The sequence below is a fragment of the Heptranchias perlo genome, chromosome 4 (assembly GCF_035084215.1).
Source record: "Heptranchias perlo isolate sHepPer1 chromosome 4, sHepPer1.hap1, whole genome shotgun sequence".
Classification (NCBI taxonomy): domain Eukaryota; kingdom Metazoa; phylum Chordata; class Chondrichthyes; order Hexanchiformes; family Hexanchidae; genus Heptranchias; species Heptranchias perlo.
Window position 1 is genome coordinate 2380333 of NC_090328.1, and position 18396 is coordinate 2398728.

The 18396-nt window shown below is 59.9% G+C and overlaps 1 protein-coding gene across 1 annotated transcript in view; it reads right to left on the reverse strand.

Annotated features, from left to right (window-relative positions):
• The window catches only part of LOC137320387 (complement component C6-like), a gene marked incomplete at its 5' end in the record, with an annotated part of 36303 nt that overhangs the window by 14255 nt on the left and 3652 nt on the right, over nt 1-18396 (reverse strand). The window contains 3 exon segments of the mRNA XM_067982087.1: nt 1470-1602; nt 2412-2535; nt 17795-17966. Coding sequence (XP_067838188.1) covers nt 1470-1602; nt 2412-2535; nt 17795-17966 — 429 coding nt within the window.

Below are 18396 nucleotides of genomic sequence, written 5' to 3' on the forward strand. Positions count from 1 at the left end.
GGAGGAGGAGGGAGGGAGGAGGGGGAGGGGGTGAGGAGGGTTGGGGGTGGGGTGAGGAGGGGGAGGGGTGAGGAGGGAGTGGGTAAGGTGGGGATGAGGTGAGGAGGAGGAGGGGGTGAGGAGGCGGAGGGGGTGAGGAGGAGGGGTTGAGGAGGGGGAGGGTGTGAGGAGGGGAGGAGGTAAGGAGGGGGTGGGGTCAGGTGGGGATGGGGTGAGGAGGAGGAGGGCATTGAGGTGAGGAGGGGAGGAGGGGGTGGCGTAAGGAGGGTGTGAGGAGGGGGTGGGGTGAGGTGGGGATGAGGTGAGGAGGAGGAGGGGGTGGGGTGAGGAGGGGGTGGGGGAGGGGGTGGGGTGAGGAGGGGGTGGGGTGAGGAGGGGGTGGGTGAGGAGGGGGGTGAGGAGGGGTAGGGGTGGGGGAGGGGGTGAGGAGGGGTAGGGGTGGGGGAGGGGGTGGGGGTGAGGAGGGGGTGAGGAGGGGTGGGGGAGGGGTGAGGAGGGAGTGAGGTGAGGAGGGGGTGAGGGAGGGGTGGGGGAGGGGGTGGGGTGAGGAGGGGGGTGAGGAGGGGTAGGGGTGGGGGAGGGGGTGGGGTGGAGGAGGGGGTGAGGAGGGGTGGGGGAGGGGGTGGGGTGAGGAGGGGGTGAGGAGGGGTAGGGGTGGGGGAGGGGGTGGGGTGAGGAGGGGGTGAGGAGGGTGGGGGAGGGGGTGGGGTGAGGAGGGGTGAGGAGGGGTAGGGGTGGGGGAGGGGGTGGGGTGAGGAGGGGGGTGAGGAGGGGTGGGGAGAACCAGTACTCCAGTGTTGTGACTGTACCTCTGCTCAGGGTTCAAGACCCACTCCAGGAACTTGAGCCCATAATCCAGGCTGACACTCCACTGCAGTACTGAGGGAGTGCTGCACTGTCAGAGGAGCCCTCTTTCAGATAAGATGTTAAGCCGAGGCCCTGTCTACCCTCTCAGGTGGATGTAAAGATCCCATGACATTATTTTAAAAAAAAGCAAGGGAGTTCTCCCCAGTGTCCTGGGGCCAATATTTATCCCTCGACCAACATCACTAAAACAGATTATCTGGTCATTATCTCATTGCTGTTTGTGGGATCTTGCTGTGCGCAAATTGTCTGCCACGTTTCCTACATTGCAACAGGGACTACACTTCAAAAGAACTTCATTGGCTGTGAAGCGCTTTGGGACATCCTGAGGTTGTGAAAGGCGCTATATAAATGCAAGTCTTATCTCCTTCTTCCTGACTGGGGACTTCCCCAAAGTTCAGACGCTCATGTAGCCCTTGGTCATCTCACAGTCAATCCTGAGGCTTACACGAGTCGGAGGGTCGGAAGGGCTGAGCATCTGCACGGTTCTTCTATCCTGAGACAATCGATGTACCTCAGAGATTCTTAAAGGGTCAAGGGAGGATGGCTCACTGGGGCTGACAGCATCTCCAGCCGGCACTCAGCGGCTCCGGCAGGAACCTTACTTTGACACTCCATGTCTTCCACGCGCCAGGTGCCGTCGGGAAGGCAGCGGTAGAACTGATATCCCCTCGGCTCGTAGCCGGAGAAGCAAATGATCTCGACCATCTCCGCTACCTCGTAGTGGGGTTTAGAGACCTGTAACGGAGACTCTGTGTTAGACTGCACCGCCCATCGATTACACACGTCGCAGGAGCAGAGGGAATCAGCAGATGGAAGAGGGGGCACAGTCGCCTTCCACCATCCTGGTACTCGCCAGATACAACGATTACTAATCCGAGCAGTCAATCTCCATCAATGATTCTTCAACAGACCCAGACATGAGGCGAGGAAAACCCCCAGTTGTGGGAACCATTTTGATTCCACACGATGGGAATGGGTTTGTGTTTTATTTCATTCTGGGGATGTGGGCTTCACTGGCAAGGCTGGCATTTATTGCCCGTCCCTAGTTGCCCTGAGAAGGTGGTGTTGATGGGCCTTCTCCTTGGACCACTCAGTAACGGTTTGATGCAACGAAGCCGGGCCACTTCAGAGGGAGGTTCAGACCCGACCACGTTGGTGTGGGCCTGAGTTACATATAGGCCCCCGAAGGACATTGGTGAACCAGTTGGGTTTTTACGACAATCCGACAGCTTCATGGTCACTTTTCCTGATCCCAGCTTTTTATTTCTAGATTTTTTTTAAACCTAATTCTAATTCTCAAACTGCCATGTTGGGATTTGGACTCCCATTCGCTGGATTGTTAGTCCAGGCCTCTACCACGACTCTTTGTCCGATGGGATTCTGTGCGGAGGGAAGGAATGGGCAGGGAACGAAGGGAATTCAGGAATAGGCTGCTGCATTGCTGACAAACGATTGGATTTCTCTCCTCATTAAACCCATTTGCACTCAGGTGCATTAGCTGTGGGAGAAATGGTGTCAGAATGTGCAGAGATGGGTCTCCTTACCCTCAGGAAGCCCTGGTCTGGTGCCTCTGGTTTGGGACAGTGCACAGTACCATCGCCGGAGTCAGGGATCAAGGGGTCCACCAGCTCCCTCCGTTCCTCATCGTCATTAATACACAGCGTGCTTCTGGAGAAGGAGCAGAGACAGAGGAAGGTCAGTTCGACCGTTACTGGCCGGAGGCACCGAACAATTCCCATCGAGCACAGACCAACATCGAAGCAGCGCTGTCTCGGGCCAAAATCATCGAAATTTGGCACAATTCAGGCTCAGCACAGACACTCCTCCCCAGACTGTACACACCCAGACCAGACACTCCTCCCACAGACTGTACACACCCAGACCAGACACTCCTCCCCAGACTGTACACACCCAGACCAGACACTCCTCCCCAGACTGTACACACCCAGACCAGAGACTCCTCCCACAGACTGTACACACCCAGACCAGACACTCCTCCCCAGACTGTACACACTCAGACCAGACACTCCTCCCCAGACTGTACACACTCAGACCAGACACTCCTCCCCAGACTGTACACACCCAGACCAGACACTCCTCCCACAGACTGTACACACCCAGACCAGACACTCCTCCCCAGACTGTACACACCCAGACCAGACACTCCTCCCCCGACTGTACACACCCAGACCAGACACTCCTCTCCCAGACTGTACACACCCAGACCAGACACTCCTCCCCAGACTGTACACACCCAGACCAGACACTCCTCCCCCGACTGTACACACCCAGACCAGACACTCCTCGCACAGACTGTACACACCCAGACCAGACACTCCTCCCCAGACTGTACACACCCAGACCAGACACTCCTCTCCCAGACTGTACACACCCAGACCAGACACTCCTCCCCCGACTGTACACACCCAGACCAGACACTCCTCCCCCGACTGTACACACCCAGACCAGACACTCCTCCCACAGACTGTACACACCCAGAACAGACACTCCTCCCCCGACTGCACACACCCAGACCAGACACTCCTCTCCCAGACTGTACACACCCAGACCAGACACTCCTCCCCAGACTGTACACACCCAGACCAGACACTCCTCCCCCGACTGTACACACCCAGACCAGACACTCCTCCCACAGACTGTACACACTCAGACCAGACACTCCTCCCCCGACTGTACACACCCAGACCAGACACTCCTCCCCCAGACTGTACACACTCAGACCAGACACTCCTCCCCCAGACTGTACACACTCAGACCAGACACTCCTCCCCCGACTGTACACACCCAGACCAGACACTCCTCCCCCGACTGTACACACCCAGACCAGACACTCCTCCCCCGACTGTACACACCCAGACCAGACACTCCTCCCCCGACTGTACACACCCAGACCAGACACTCCTCCCACAGACTGTACACACTCAGACCAGACACTCCTCCCCCGACTGTACACACCCAGACCAGACACTCCTCCCCCGACTGTACACACTCAGACCAGACACTCCTCCCCCGACTGTACACACTCAGACCAGACACTCCTCTCCCAGACTGTACACACCCAGACCAGACACTCCTCCCCCGACTGTACACACTCAGACCAGAGACTCCTCTCCCAGACTGTACACACCCAGACCAGACACTCCTCCCCCAACTGTACACACTCAGACCAGAGACTCCTCTCCCAGACTGTACACACCCAGACCAGACACTCCTCCCCCAACTGTACACACTCAGACCAGAGACTCCTCCCCCGACTGTACACACTCAGACCAGAGACTCCTCTCCCAGACTGTACACACCCAGACCAGACACTCCTCCCCCGACTGTACACACCCAGACCAGACACTCCTCCCACAGACTGTACACACCCAGACCAGACACTCCTCCCCCGACTGCACACACCCAGACCAGACACTCCTCTCCCAGACTGTACACACCCAGACCAGACACTCCTCCCCAGACTGTACACACCCAGACCAGACACTCCTCCCCCGACTGTACACACCCAGACCAGACACTCCTCCCACAGACTGTACACACTCAGACCAGACACTCCTCCCCCGACTGTACACACCCAGACCAGACACTCCTCCCCCAGACTGTACACACTCAGACCAGACACTCCTCCCCCAGACTGTACACACTCAGACCAGACACTCCTCCCCCGACTGTACACACCCAGACCAGACACTCCTCCCCCGACTGTACACACCCAGACCAGACACTCCTCCCCCGACTGTACACACCCAGACCAGACACTCCTCCCCCGACTGTACACACCCAGACCAGACACTCCTCCCACAGACTGTACACACTCAGACCAGACACTCCTCCCCCGACTGTACACACCCAGACCAGACACTCCTCCCCCGACTGTACACACTCAGACCAGACACTCCTCCCCCGACTGTACACACTCAGACCAGACACTCCTCTCCCAGACTGTACACACCCAGACCAGACACTCCTCCCCCGACTGTACACACTCAGACCAGAGACTCCTCTCCCAGACTGTACACACCCAGACCAGACACTCCTCCCCCGACTGTACACACCCAGACCAGACACTCCTCTCCCAGACTGTACACACCCAGACCAGAGACTCCTCTCCCAGACTGCACACACTCAGACCAGAGACTCCTCTCCCAGACTGTACACACTCAGACCAGAGACTCCTCTCCCAGACTGTACACACTCAGACCAGAGACTCCTCTCCCAGACTGTACACACTCAGACCAGAGACTCCTCTCCCAGACTGTACACACTCAGACCAGACACTGCTCTCCCAGACTGTACACACCCAGACCAGAGACTCCTCTCCCAGACTGTACACACCCAGACCAGAGACTCCTCTCCCAGACTGTACACACCCAGACCAGAGACTCCTCTCCCAGACTGTACACACTCAGACCAGAGACTCCTCTCCCAGACTGCACACACTCAGACCAGAGACTTGTCTCCCAGACTGTACACACTCAGACCAGAGACTCCTCTCCCAGACTGTACACACTCAGACCAGAGACTCCTCTCCCAGACTGTACACACTCAGACCAGACACTGCTCTCCCAGACTGTACACACCCAGACCAGAGACTCCTCTCCCAGACTGTACACACCCAGACCAGAGACTCCTCTCCCAGACTGCACACACTCAGACCAGAGACTTGTCTCCCAGACTGTACACACTCAGACCAGAGACTCCTCTCCCAGACTGTACACACTCAGACCAGAGACTCCTCTCCCAGACTGTACACACTCAGACCAGACACTGCTCTCCCAGACTGTACACACCCAGACCAGAGACTCCTCTCCCAGACTGTACACACCCAGACCAGACACTGCTCTCCCAGACTGTACACACCCAGACCAGAGACTCCTCTCCCAGACTGTACACACCCAGACCAGACACTGCTCTCCCAGACTGTACACACCCAGACCAGACACTGCTCTCCCAGACTGTACACACCCAGACCAGAGACTCCTCTCCCAGACTGTACACACTCAGTTCTGTCACTTCTCCCCTCCCTCCTCTGCTGAACCCTCTCCCTCTGCCCGGAGCACCTTTCCTGGCCATTTTCCCTGTGCCATGTTGACAGAGTGCGCGAGCCACATTTGTTCCTGTCCCCATGGCACAGGAGTGAGGAGCCAATAGTTTCCTGCTGTTCTGTAATTTCTCTGTCTGTGTCTGCACAGGTGCACCCTGAATGGGGACTCGGAGTTGGGATCTAGGGCCCATTCACCCTCCTGGGCCTCGAGTCTGAGCTCAAAACTGCAGCCCCCACCTGCTGGGACATCCAACCCGACACAGAGCAGGGATTGAACCTCAATCGTCCAGGTCTGTGAGGGTGGAGAGGATCAGATATTGGCTAAATGAACTCAGCCTGGCATAAGGGACACCTCATGACCTTTAATCCCGGGTATCAGGGACACCCCATGACCTTTAATCCCGGGTATCAGGGACACCTCATGACCTTTAATTCCGGGTATCAGGGACACCTCATGACCTTTAATCCCGGGTATCAGGGACACCTCATGACCTTTAATCCCGGGTATCAGGGACACCCCATGACCTTTAATCCCGGGTATCAGGGACACCTCATGACCTTTAATCCCGGGTATCAGGGACACCCCATGACCTTTAATCCCAGGAATCAGAGACACCCCATGACCTTTAATCCCAGGAATCAGAGACACCCCATGACCTTTAATCCCAGGTATCAGGGACACCTCATGACCTTTAATCCCGGGTATCAGGGACACCCCATGACCTTTAATCCCGGGTATCAGGGACACCCCATGACCTTTAATCCCAGGAATCAGGGACACCCCATGACCTTTAATCCCGGGTATCAGGGACACCTCATGACCTTTAATCCCGGGTATCAGAGATACCCCATGACCTTTAATCCCGGGTATCAGGGACACCTCATGACCTTTAATCCCGGGTATCAGGGACACCTCATGACCTTTAATCCCGGGTATCAGGGACACCTCATGACCTTTAATCCTGGGTATCAGGGACACCCCATGACCTTTAATCCCGGGTATCAGGGACACCTCATGACCTTTAATCCCGGGTATCAGGGACACCCCATGACCTTTAATCCCGGGTATCAGGGACACCCCATGACCTTTAATCCCGGGTATCAGGGACACCTCATGACCTTTAATCTCTGGGACAGGTGAAGTCCAAATCTACCTGGAATAGTTGCCGGTCCAATCACTGATAGTCACATGAGTGGAAAGAGATTTAAAGGTGAAACCAGGTCTGGAACCATTCCTGTCACTGACCCCAAGGCCATGACTTCTAACCTGCTCCCCGCTCAGTGAGCCTCTCCTGACACGTTACAGGATACAGGGAAAATCTTTCCCACCTCACACCTGATCGCTGCCTCACCTCTGGTCACCACACAATGTGGGTCATTTCCACCATCACTGTCGGGCAGCCATTACCATCAGTATTCCCTTGAACCTTTCTCTCTTGCCCTTCCTGAGCACCAAACACCCTCCTTCCCCCTCCCTCAACCCTCACTGTGTTCAAATCCATACGCAATGCACCATCTCCTGCTCTACCTCCACCTCCCCCACTCTCAGACCCGAGACTCCCCCCTCCCCCATTCTCAGACCCGAAACAACCCCCTCCCCCACTCTCAGACCCGAAACAACCCCCTCCCCCACTCTCAGACCCGAAACAACCCCCTCCCCCACTCTCAGACCCGAAACAACCCCCTCCCCCACTCTCAGACCCGAAACAACCCCCTCCCCCACTCTCAGACCCGAAACAACCCCCTCCCCCACTCTCAGACCCGAAACACCCCCTCCCCCACTCCCAGACCCGAGACTCCACCCTCCCCCACTCTCAGACCCGAGACTCCCCCTCCCCCACTCTCAGACCCGAGACTCCCCCCTCCCCCACTCTCAGACCCGAAACACCCCCTCCCCCACTCTCAGACCCGAAACACCCCCCTCCCCCACTCTCAGACCCGAAACACCCCCCTCCCCCACTCTCAGACCCGAAACACCCCCCTCCCCCACTCTCAGACCCGAAACACCCCCCTCCCCCACTCTCAGACCCGAAACACCCCCTCCCCCACTCTCAGACCCGAAACAACCCCCTCCCCCACTCTCAGACCCGAAACACCCCCTCCCCCACTCTCAGACCCGAAACAACCCCCTCGCCCACTCTCAGACCCGAAACAACCCCCTCCCCCATTCTCAGACCCGAAACACCCCCCTCCCCTACTCTCAGACCCGAAACAACCCCCTCCCCCACTCTCAGACCCGAAACAACCCCCTCCCCCATTCTCAGACCCGAAACAACCCCCTCCCCCACTCTCAGACCCGAAACAACCCCCTCCCCCATTCTCAGACCCGAAACACCCCCCTCCCCTACTCTCAGACCCGAAACACCCCCCTCCCCTACTCTCAGACCCGAAACAACCCCCTCCCCCACTCTCAGACCCGAAACAACCCCCTCCCCCTACTCTCAGACCCGAAACAACCCCTTCCCCCACTCTCAGACCCGAAACACCCCCCTCCCCCACTCTCAGACCCGAAACAACCCCCTCGCCCACTCTCAGACCCGAAACAACCCCCTCCCCCATTCTCAGACCCGAAACACCCCCCTCCCCCTACTCTCAGACCCGAAACAACCCCCTCGCCCACTCTCAGACCCGAAACAACCCCCTCCCCCATTCTCAGACCCGAAACACCCCCCTCCCCCTACTCTCAGACCCGAAACACCCCCCTCGCCCACTCTCAGACCCGAAACAACCCCCTCCCCCACTCTCAGACCCGAAACAACCCCCTCCCCCACTCTCAGACCCGAAACAACCCCCTCCCCCACTCTCAGACCCGAGACTCCCCCCTCCCCCACTCTCAGACCCGAAACAACCCCCTCCCCCACTCTCAGACCCGAAACAACCCCCTCCCCCACTCTCAGACCCGAAACACCCCCTCCCCCACTCCCAGACCCGAGACTCCACCCTCCCCCACTCTCAGACCCGAGACTCCCCCTCCCCCACTCTCAGACCCGAGACTCCCCCCTCCCCCACTCTCAGACCCGAAACACCCCCCTCCCCCACTCTCAGACCCGAAACACCCCCCTCCCCCACTCTCAGACCCGAAACACCCCCCTCCCCCACTCTCAGACCCGAAACACCCCCCTCCCCCACTCTCAGACCCGAAACACCCCCCTCGCCCACTCTCAGACCCGAAACACCCCCCTCCCCCTACTCTCAGACCCGAAACAACCCCCTCCCCCACTCTCAGACCCGAAACACCCCCCTCGCCCACTCTCAGACCCGAAACAACCCCCTCCCCCACTCTCAGACCCGAAACAACCCCCTCCCCCACTCTCAGACCCGAAACACCCCCCTCCCCCACTCTCAGACCCGAAACACCCCCCTCCCCCACTCTCAGACCCGAAACAACCCCCTCCCCCACTCTCAGACCCGAAACACCCCCCTCGCCCACTCTCAGACCCGAAACAACCCCCTCCCCCTACTCTCAGACCCGAAACAACCCCCTCCACCATTCTCAGACCCGAAACAACCCCCTCCCCCACTCTCAGACCCGAAACACCCCCTCCCCCACTCTCAGACCCGAGACTCCCCACTCCCCCATTCTCAGACCCGAAACACCCCCCTCCCCCACTCTCAGACCCGAAACAACCCCCTCCCCCACTCTCAGACCCGAGACTCCCCCCTCCCCCACTCTCAGACCCGAAACAACCCCCTCCCCCTACTCTCAGACCCAATACACCCCCTCCCCCACTCTCAGACCCGAAACACCCCCCTCCCCCACTCTCAGACCCGAAACACCCCCCTCGCCCACTCTCAGACCCGAAACACCCCCCTCGCCCACTCTCAGACCCGAAACACCCCCCTCCCCCACTCTCAGACCCGAAAGAACCCCCTCCCCCATTCTCAGACCCGAAACAACCCCCTCCCCCTACTCTCAGACCCGAAACACCCCCTCCCCCACTCTCAGACCCGAGACTCCCCCCTCCCCCTACTCTCAGACCCGAAACACCCCCTCCCCCACTCTCAGACCCGAGACTCCCCCCTCCCCCTACTCTCAGACCCGAGAATACCCCCTCCCCCATTCTCAGACCCGAAACACCCCCTCCCCCATTCTCAGACCCGAAACACCCCCTCCCCCATTCTCAGACCCGGGAATACCCCCTCCCCCATTCTCAGACCCGGGAATACCCCCTCCCCCACTCTCAGACCCGGGAATACCCCCTCCCCCACTCTCAGACCCAAGACTCCCCCCTCCCCCACTCTCAGACCCGAGACTCCCCCTCCCCCCACTCTCAGACCCGAGACTCCCCCTCCCCCACTCTCAGACCCGAGACTCCCCCTCCCCCACTCTCAGACCCGAGACTCCCCCTCCCCCAACTCTCAGACCCGAGACTCCCCCCTCCCCCCACTCTCAGACCCGAGACTCCCCCCTCCCCCACTCTCAGACCCGAGACTCCCCCCTCCCCCACTCTCAGACCCGAGACTCCTCCCCCTCACTCTCAGACCCGAGACTCCCCCCTCCCCCACTCTCAGACCCGAGACTCCCCCCTCCCTCACTCTCAGACCCGAGACTCCCCCCTCCCCCACTCTCAGACCCGAGACTCCTCCCCCTCACTCTCAGACCCGAGACTCCCCCCTCCCCCACTCTCAGACCCGAGACTCCCCCCTCCCCCACTCTCAGACCCGAGACTCCTCCCCCTCACTCTCAGACCCGAGACTCCCCCTCCCCCACTCTCAGACCCGAGACTCCCCCCTCCCCCACTCTCAGACCCGAGACTCCCCCCTCCCCCACTCTCAGACCCGAGACTCCCCCCTCCCCCACTCTCAGACCCGAGACTCCCCCCTCCCCCTACTCTCAGACCCGAAACACCCCCCTCCCCCACTCCCAGACCCGAGACTCCCCCCTCCCCCACTCTCAGACCCGAGACTCCCCCCTTCCCCTACTCTCAGACCCGAAACACCCCCCTCCCCCACTCTCAGACCCGAGACTCCCCCCTCCCCCACTCTCAGACCCGAGACTCCCCCCTCCCCCTCTCAGACCCGAGACTCCTCCCCCTCACTCTCAGACCCGAGACTCCCCCCTCCCCCACTCTCAGACCCGAAACACCCCCCTCCCCCACTCTCAGACCCGAGACTCCCCCCTCCCCCACTCTCAGACCCGAGACTCCTCCCCCCTCACTCTCAGACCCGAGACTCCTCCCCCCTCACTCTCAGACCCGAGACTCCCCCCTCCCCCACTCTCAGACCCGAGACTCCCCCCTCCCCCACTCTCAGACCCGAGACTCCCCCCTCCCCCACTCTCAGACCCGAGACTCCTCCCCCTCACTCTCAGACCCGAGACTCCCCCCTCCCCCACTCTCAGACCCGAGACTCCTCCCCCCTCACTCTCAGACCCGAGACTCCTCCCCCCCCACTCTCAGACCCGAGACTCCTCCCCCACTCTCAGACCCGAGACTCCTCCCCCCTCACTCTCAGACCCGAGACTCCCCCCTCCCCCACTCTCAGACCCGAGACTCCCCCCTCCCCCACTCTCAGACCCGAGACTCCTCCCTCCCCCACTCTCAGACCCGAGACTCCTCCCCCCCACTCTCAGACCCGAGACTCCTCCCCCCCACTCTCAGACCCGAGACTCCTCCCCCCCACTCTCAGACCCGAGACTCCCCCCTCCCTCACTCTCAGACCCGAGACTCCTCCCCCCCCACTCTCAGACCCGAGACTCCTCCCCCTCACTCTCAGACCCAAGACTCCTCCCCCCTCACTCTCAGACCCGAGACTCCTCCCCCCTCACTCTCAGACCCGAGACTCCTCCCCCCTCACTCTCAGACCCGAGACTCCTCCCCCCTCACTCTCAGACCCGAGACTCCTCCCCCCTCACTCTCAGACCCGAGACTCCTCCCCCCTCACTCTCAGACCCGAGACTCCTCCCCCCTCACTCTCAGACCCGAGACTCCTCCCCCCCCACTCTCAGACCCGAGACTCCCCCCTCCCCCACTCTCAGACCCGACATTCCCCCCCCCCCACTCTCAGACCCGAGACTCCCCCCTCCCCCACTCTCAGACACGAGACTCCTCCCCCCCACTCTCAGACCCGAGACTCCTCCCCCTCACTCTCAGACCCGAGACTCCCCCCTCCCCTCACTCTCAGACACGAGACACCCCCCTCCCCCACTCTCAGACCCGAGACTCCTCCCCCCCACTCTCAGACCCGAGACTCCTCCCTCCCCCACTCTCAGACCCGAGACTCCCCCCTCCCCCACTCTCAGACCCGAGACTCCTCCCCCCCACTCTCAGACCCGAGACTCCCCCCTCCCCTCACTCTCAGACCCGAGACTCCCCCCTCCCTCACTCTCAGACCCGAGACTCCTCCCCCCCCACTCTCAGACCCGAGACTCCTCCCCCTCACTCTCAGACCCAAGACTCCTCCCCCCTCACTCTCAGACCCGAGACTCCTCCCCCCTCACTCTCAGACCCGAGACTCCTCCCCCCTCACTCTCAGACCCGAGACTCCTCCCCCCTCACTCTCAGACCCGAGACTCCTCCCCCCTCACTCTCAGACCCGAGACTCCTCCCCCCTCACTCTCAGACCCGAGACTCCTCCCCCCTCACTCTCAGACCCGAGACTCCCCCCTCCCCCACTCTCAGACCCGAGACTCCCCCCTCCCTCACTCTCAGACCCGAGACTCCCCCCTCCCCCACTCTCAGACCCGAGACTCCTCCCCCTCACTCTCAGACCCGAGACTCCCCCCTCCCCCACTCTCAGACCCGAGACTCCCCCCTCCCCCACTCTCAGACCCGAGACTCCTCCCCCTCACTCTCAGACCCGAGACTCCCCCTCCCCCACTCTCAGACCCGAGACTCCCCCCTCCCCCACTCTCAGACCCGAGACTCCCCCCTCCCCCACTCTCAGACCCGAGACTCCCCCCTCCCCCACTCTCAGACCCGAGACTCCCCCCTCCCCCTACTCTCAGACCCGAAACACCCCCCTCCCCCACTCCCAGACCCGAGACTCCCCCCTCCCCCACTCTCAGACCCGAGACTCCCCCCTCCCCCTCTCAGACCCGAGACTCCTCCCCCCTCACTCTCAGACCCGAGACTCCTCCCCCCTCACTCTCAGACCCGAGACTCCCCCCTCCCCCACTCTCAGACCCGAGACTCCCCCCTCCCCCACTCTCAGACCCGAGACTCCCCCCTCCCCCACTCTCAGACCCGAGACTCCCCCCTCCCCCACTCTCAGACCCGAGACTCCTCCCCCTCACTCTCAGACCCGAGACTCCCCCCTCCCCCACTCTCAGACCCGAGACTCCTCCCCCCTCACTCTCAGACCCGAGACTCCTCCCCCCCCACTCTCAGACCCGAGACTCCTCCCCCACTCTCAGACCCGAGACTCCTCCCCCCTCACTCTCAGACCCGAGACTCCCCCCTCCCCCACTCTCAGACCCGAGACTCCCCCCTCCCCCACTCTCAGACCCGAGACTCCTCCCTCCCCCACTCTCAGACCCGAGACTCCTCCCCCCCACTCTCAGACCCGAGACTCCTCCCCCCCACTCTCAGACCCGAGACTCCTCCCCCCCACTCTCAGACCCGAGACTCCCCCCTCCCTCACTCTCAGACCCGAGACTCCTCCCCCCCCACTCTCAGACCCGAGACTCCTCCCCCCTCACTCTCAGACCCAAGACTCCTCCCCCCTCACTCTCAGACCCGAGACTCCTCCCCCCTCACTCTCAGACCCGAGACTCCTCCCCCCTCACTCTCAGACCCGAGACTCCTCCCCCCTCACTCTCAGACCCGAGACTCCTCCCCCCTCACTCTCAGACCCGAGACTCCTCCCCCCTCACTCTCAGACCCGAGACTCCTCCCCCCTCACTCTCAGACCCGAGACTCCTCCCCCCCCACTCTCAGACCCGAGACTCCCCCCTCCCCCACTCTCAGACCCGACATTCCCCCCCCCCCACTCTCAGACCCGAGACTCCCCCCTCCCCCACTCTCAGACACGAGACTCCTCCCCCCCACTCTCAGACCCGAGACTCCTCCCCCTCACTCTCAGACCCGAGACTCCCCCCTCCCCTCACTCTCAGACACGAGACACCCCCCTCCCCCACTCTCAGACCCGAGACTCCTCCCCCCCACTCTCAGACCCGAGACTCCTCCCTCCCCCACTCTCAGACCCGAGACTCCCCCCTCCCCCACTCTCAGACCCGAGACTCCTCCCCCCCACTCTCAGACCCGAGACTCCCCCCTCCCCTCACTCTCAGACCCGAGACTCCCCCCTCCCTCACTCTCAGACCCGAGACTCCTCCCCCCCCACTCTCAGACCCGAGACTCCTCCCCCTCACTCTCAGACCCAAGACTCCTCCCCCCTCACTCTCAGACCCGAGACTCCTCCCCCCTCACTCTCAGACCCGAGACTCCTCCCCCCTCACTCTCAGACCCGAGACTCCTCCCCCCTCACTCTCAGACCCGAGACTCCTCCCCCCTCACTCTCAGACCCGAGACTCCTCCCCCCTCACTCTCAGACCCGAGACTCCCCCCTCCCCCACTCTCAGACCCGAGACTCCCCCCTCCCCCACTCTCAGACCCGACATTCCCCCCCCCCCACTCTCAGACCCGAGACTCCTCCCCCCCCACTCTCAGACCCGAGACTCCCCCCTCCCCCACTCTCAGACACGAGACTCCTCCCCCCCACTCTCAGACCCGAGACTCCTCCCCCTCACTCTCAGACCCGAGACTCCCCCCTCCCCTCACTCTCAGACACGAGACTCCCCCCTCCCCTCACTCTCAGACCCGAGACTCCTGCCCCCCCACTCTCAGACCCGAGACTCCCCCCTCCCCCCCACTCTCAGACCCGAGACTCCCCCCTCCCCTCACTCTCAGACCCGAGACTCCTGCCCCCCCACTCTCAGACACGAGACTCCCCCCTCCCCCCCACTCTCAGACCCGAGACTCCCCCCTCCCCTCACTCTCAGACCCGAGACTCCTGCCCCCCTCACTCTCAGACCCGAGACTCCCCCCTCCCCCACTCTCAGACCCGAGACTCCTCCCCCCCCACTCTCAGACCCGAGACTCCTCCCCCCTCACTCTCAGACCCGAGACTCCTCCCCCCTCACTCTCAGACCCGAGACTCCTCCCCCCTCACTCTCAGACCCGAGACTCCCCCCTCCCCCACTCTCAGACCCGAGACTCCCCCCTCCCTCACTCTCAGACCCGAAACTGACTCCCCACCACTCTCAGACCCGAGACTCCTGCCCCCCTCACTCTCAGACCCGAGACTCCCCCCTCCCTCACTCTCAGACCCGAGACTCCTGCCCCCCTCACTCTCAGACCCGAGACTCCCCCCTCCCCCACTCTCAGACCCGAGACTCCTCCCCCCCCACTCTCAGACCCGAGACTCCTCCCCCCTCACTCTCAGACCCGAGACTCCTCCCCCCTCACTCTCAGACCCGAGACTCCTCCCCCCTCACTCTCAGACCCGAGACTCCTCCCCCCTCACTCTCAGACCCGAGACTCCTCCCCCCTCACTCTCAGACCCGAGACTCCCCCCTCCCCCACTCTCAGACCCGAGACTCCCCCCTCCCTCACTCTCAGACCCGAAACTGACTCCCCACCACTCTCAGACCCGAAAGTCCCTCTCCCCACTCTCAGACCCGAGACTCCTCCCCCCTCACAGACCTGAAACTCCCCCCCCACTCACAAACCCAAGACTCCCCCCACCACTCACAGACCCGAGGCTCCTCCCCCCCACTCACAGACCCGAGACTCCATCCCCCCACTACTCTCAGACCGGAGACTCCCCCTCCCCTCACAGACCCGAGACTCACCCCTCCCCCCACTCACAGACCCGACACTCCATCTCCCCCACTCTCAGACCCCAGATTCCACCCCACTCACAGACCCGAGTCTCCATCCCCCCCATTCTCAGACCCGACATTCCCCCCCCCCCATTCTCAGACCCGACATTCCCCCCCCCCACTCTCAGACCCGAGACTCCTCCCCCCCACTCTCAGACCCGAGACTCCTCCCCCCCACTCTCAGACCCGAGACTCCTCCCCCCCACTCTCAGACCCGAGACTCCTCCCCCCCACTCTCAGACCCGAGACTCCCCCTCCCCCACTCTCAGACCAGAGACTCCCCCCTCCCCCACTCTCAGACCCGAGACTCCTCCCCCCCACTCTCAGACCCGAGACTCCTCCCCCCCACTCTCAGACCGGAGACTCCCCCCTCCCCCACTCTCAGATTCAAAATTCCATGCCCCCCCCCAACCAGACCTGAGACTCCACCCCCCTCACCCCTCCTACAATCTGGAGACTTGGTGTCACCTATCAGTGACTTCCTGGGTAACTTGTTTTCCCTCCAGACTGAAAGTTCCTGTCTAATACCATCAAAATTGGCCTTTCCCCAATTTAGAATTTTAACTTTTGGGCCAGACCTATCATTCTCCATAGCTATCTTAAAACTAATGGAATTATGATCACTTGTCCCAAAGTGATCCCTCACTAACACTTCTGTCACCTGCCCTTCCTTATTTCCCAAAATCATGTCTCACGAATTTGATTGAGTTTTTTGAAGGGGTAACCAAGAAGATAGATGAGGGCTGTGCAGTAGACGTGGTCTACATGGACTTTCGCAAAGCCTTTGGCAAGGTACCACATGGTAGGTTGTTACATAAGGTTAAATCTCACGGGATCCAAGGTGAGGTAGCCAATTGGATACAAAATTGGCTTGACGACAGAAGACAGAGGGTGGTTGTAGAGGGTTGTTTTTCAAATTGGAGGCCTGTGACCAGCGGTGTGCCTCAGGGATCGGTGCTGGGTCCGCTGTTATTTGTTATTTATATTAATGATTTGGATGAGAATTTAGGAGGCATGGTTAGTAAGTTTGCAGGTGACACCAAGATTGGTGGCATTGTGGACAGTGAAGAAGGTTATCTAGGATTGCAACAGGATCTTGATAAATTGGGCCAGTGGGCCGATGAATGGCAGATGGAGTTTAATTTAGATAAATGTGAGGTGATGCATTTTGGTAGATCGAATCGAGCCAGGACCTACTCCGTTAATGGTAGGGCGTTGGGGAGAGTTATAGAACAAAGAGATCTAGGAGTACAGATTCATAGCTCCTTGAAAGTGGAGTCACAGGTGGATAGGGTGGTGAAGAAGGCATTCAGCATGCTTGGTTTCATTGGTCAGAACATTGAATACAGGAGTTGGGATGACTTGTTGAAGTTGTACAAGACATTAGTAAGGCCACACTTGGAATACTGTGTACAGTTCTGGTCACCCTATTATAGAAAGGATATTATTAAACTGGAAAGAGTGCAGAAAAGATTTACTAGGATGCTACCGGGACTTGATGGTTTGACTTATAGGGAGAGGTTGGATAGACTGAGATTTTTTTCCCTGGAGAGTAGGAGGTTTAGGGGTGATCTTATAGAAGTCTATAAAATAATGCGGGGCATAGATAAGGTAGATAGTCAAAATCTTTTCCCAAAGATAGGGGAGTCTATAACGAGGGGGCATAGATTTAAGGTGAGAGAGGAGAGATACAAAAGGGTCCAGAGGGGCAATTTTTTCACTCAAAGGGTGGTGAGTGTCTGGAACGAGCTGCCAGAGGCAGTAGTAGAGGCGGGTACAATTTTGTCTTTTAAAAAGCATTTGGACAGTTACATGGGTAAGATGGGTATAGAGGGATATGGGCCAAGTGCAGGCAATTGGGACTAGCTTAGTGGTATAAACTGGGCGACATGGACATGTTGGGCCGAAGGGCCTGTTTCCATGTTGTAAACTTCTATGATTCTATGATTCCAGCCTGGCTGGTGCCCTGCACTATGATCTCTGACCCTTGACCCACGTTATGCAAGACCTGGAGGTGTCCAATAGGGTAACACCCGTACCCATCGCCAAACAGGGAGATGACACATCGTTGCTCTTCCTGCCGTGCGCCCTCACAAGTCTTCCCCCCATCACGGGGAGCGGGATTGTTGCAATCACGAGTTCTCCTCCTTCGATGGGAAGCGTCGCAGGGACTCCACGCTGACCAGCAGCTCCAGTAACCGTCCTGTACAACTTCAGGGAAACACAAACACAAACACAGTCAGACACACCATCCTGTACAACTTCAGGGAAACACAAACACAAACACAGTCAGACACACCATCCTGTACAAATTCAGGGAAACACAAACACAAACACAGTCAGACACACCATCCTGTACAACTTCAGGGAAACACAAACACAGTCAGACACACCATCCTGTACAACTTCAGGAAACACAAACACAAACACAGTCAGACACACCGTCCTGTACAATTTCAGGGAAACACAAACACAGTCAGACACACCATCCTGTACCACTACAGGGAAACACAAACACAGTCAGACACACCATCCTGTACCACTACAGGGAAACACAAACACAGTCAGACACACCATCCTGTACAACTTCAGGGAAACACAAACACAGTCAGACACACCATCCTGTACCACTACAGGGAAA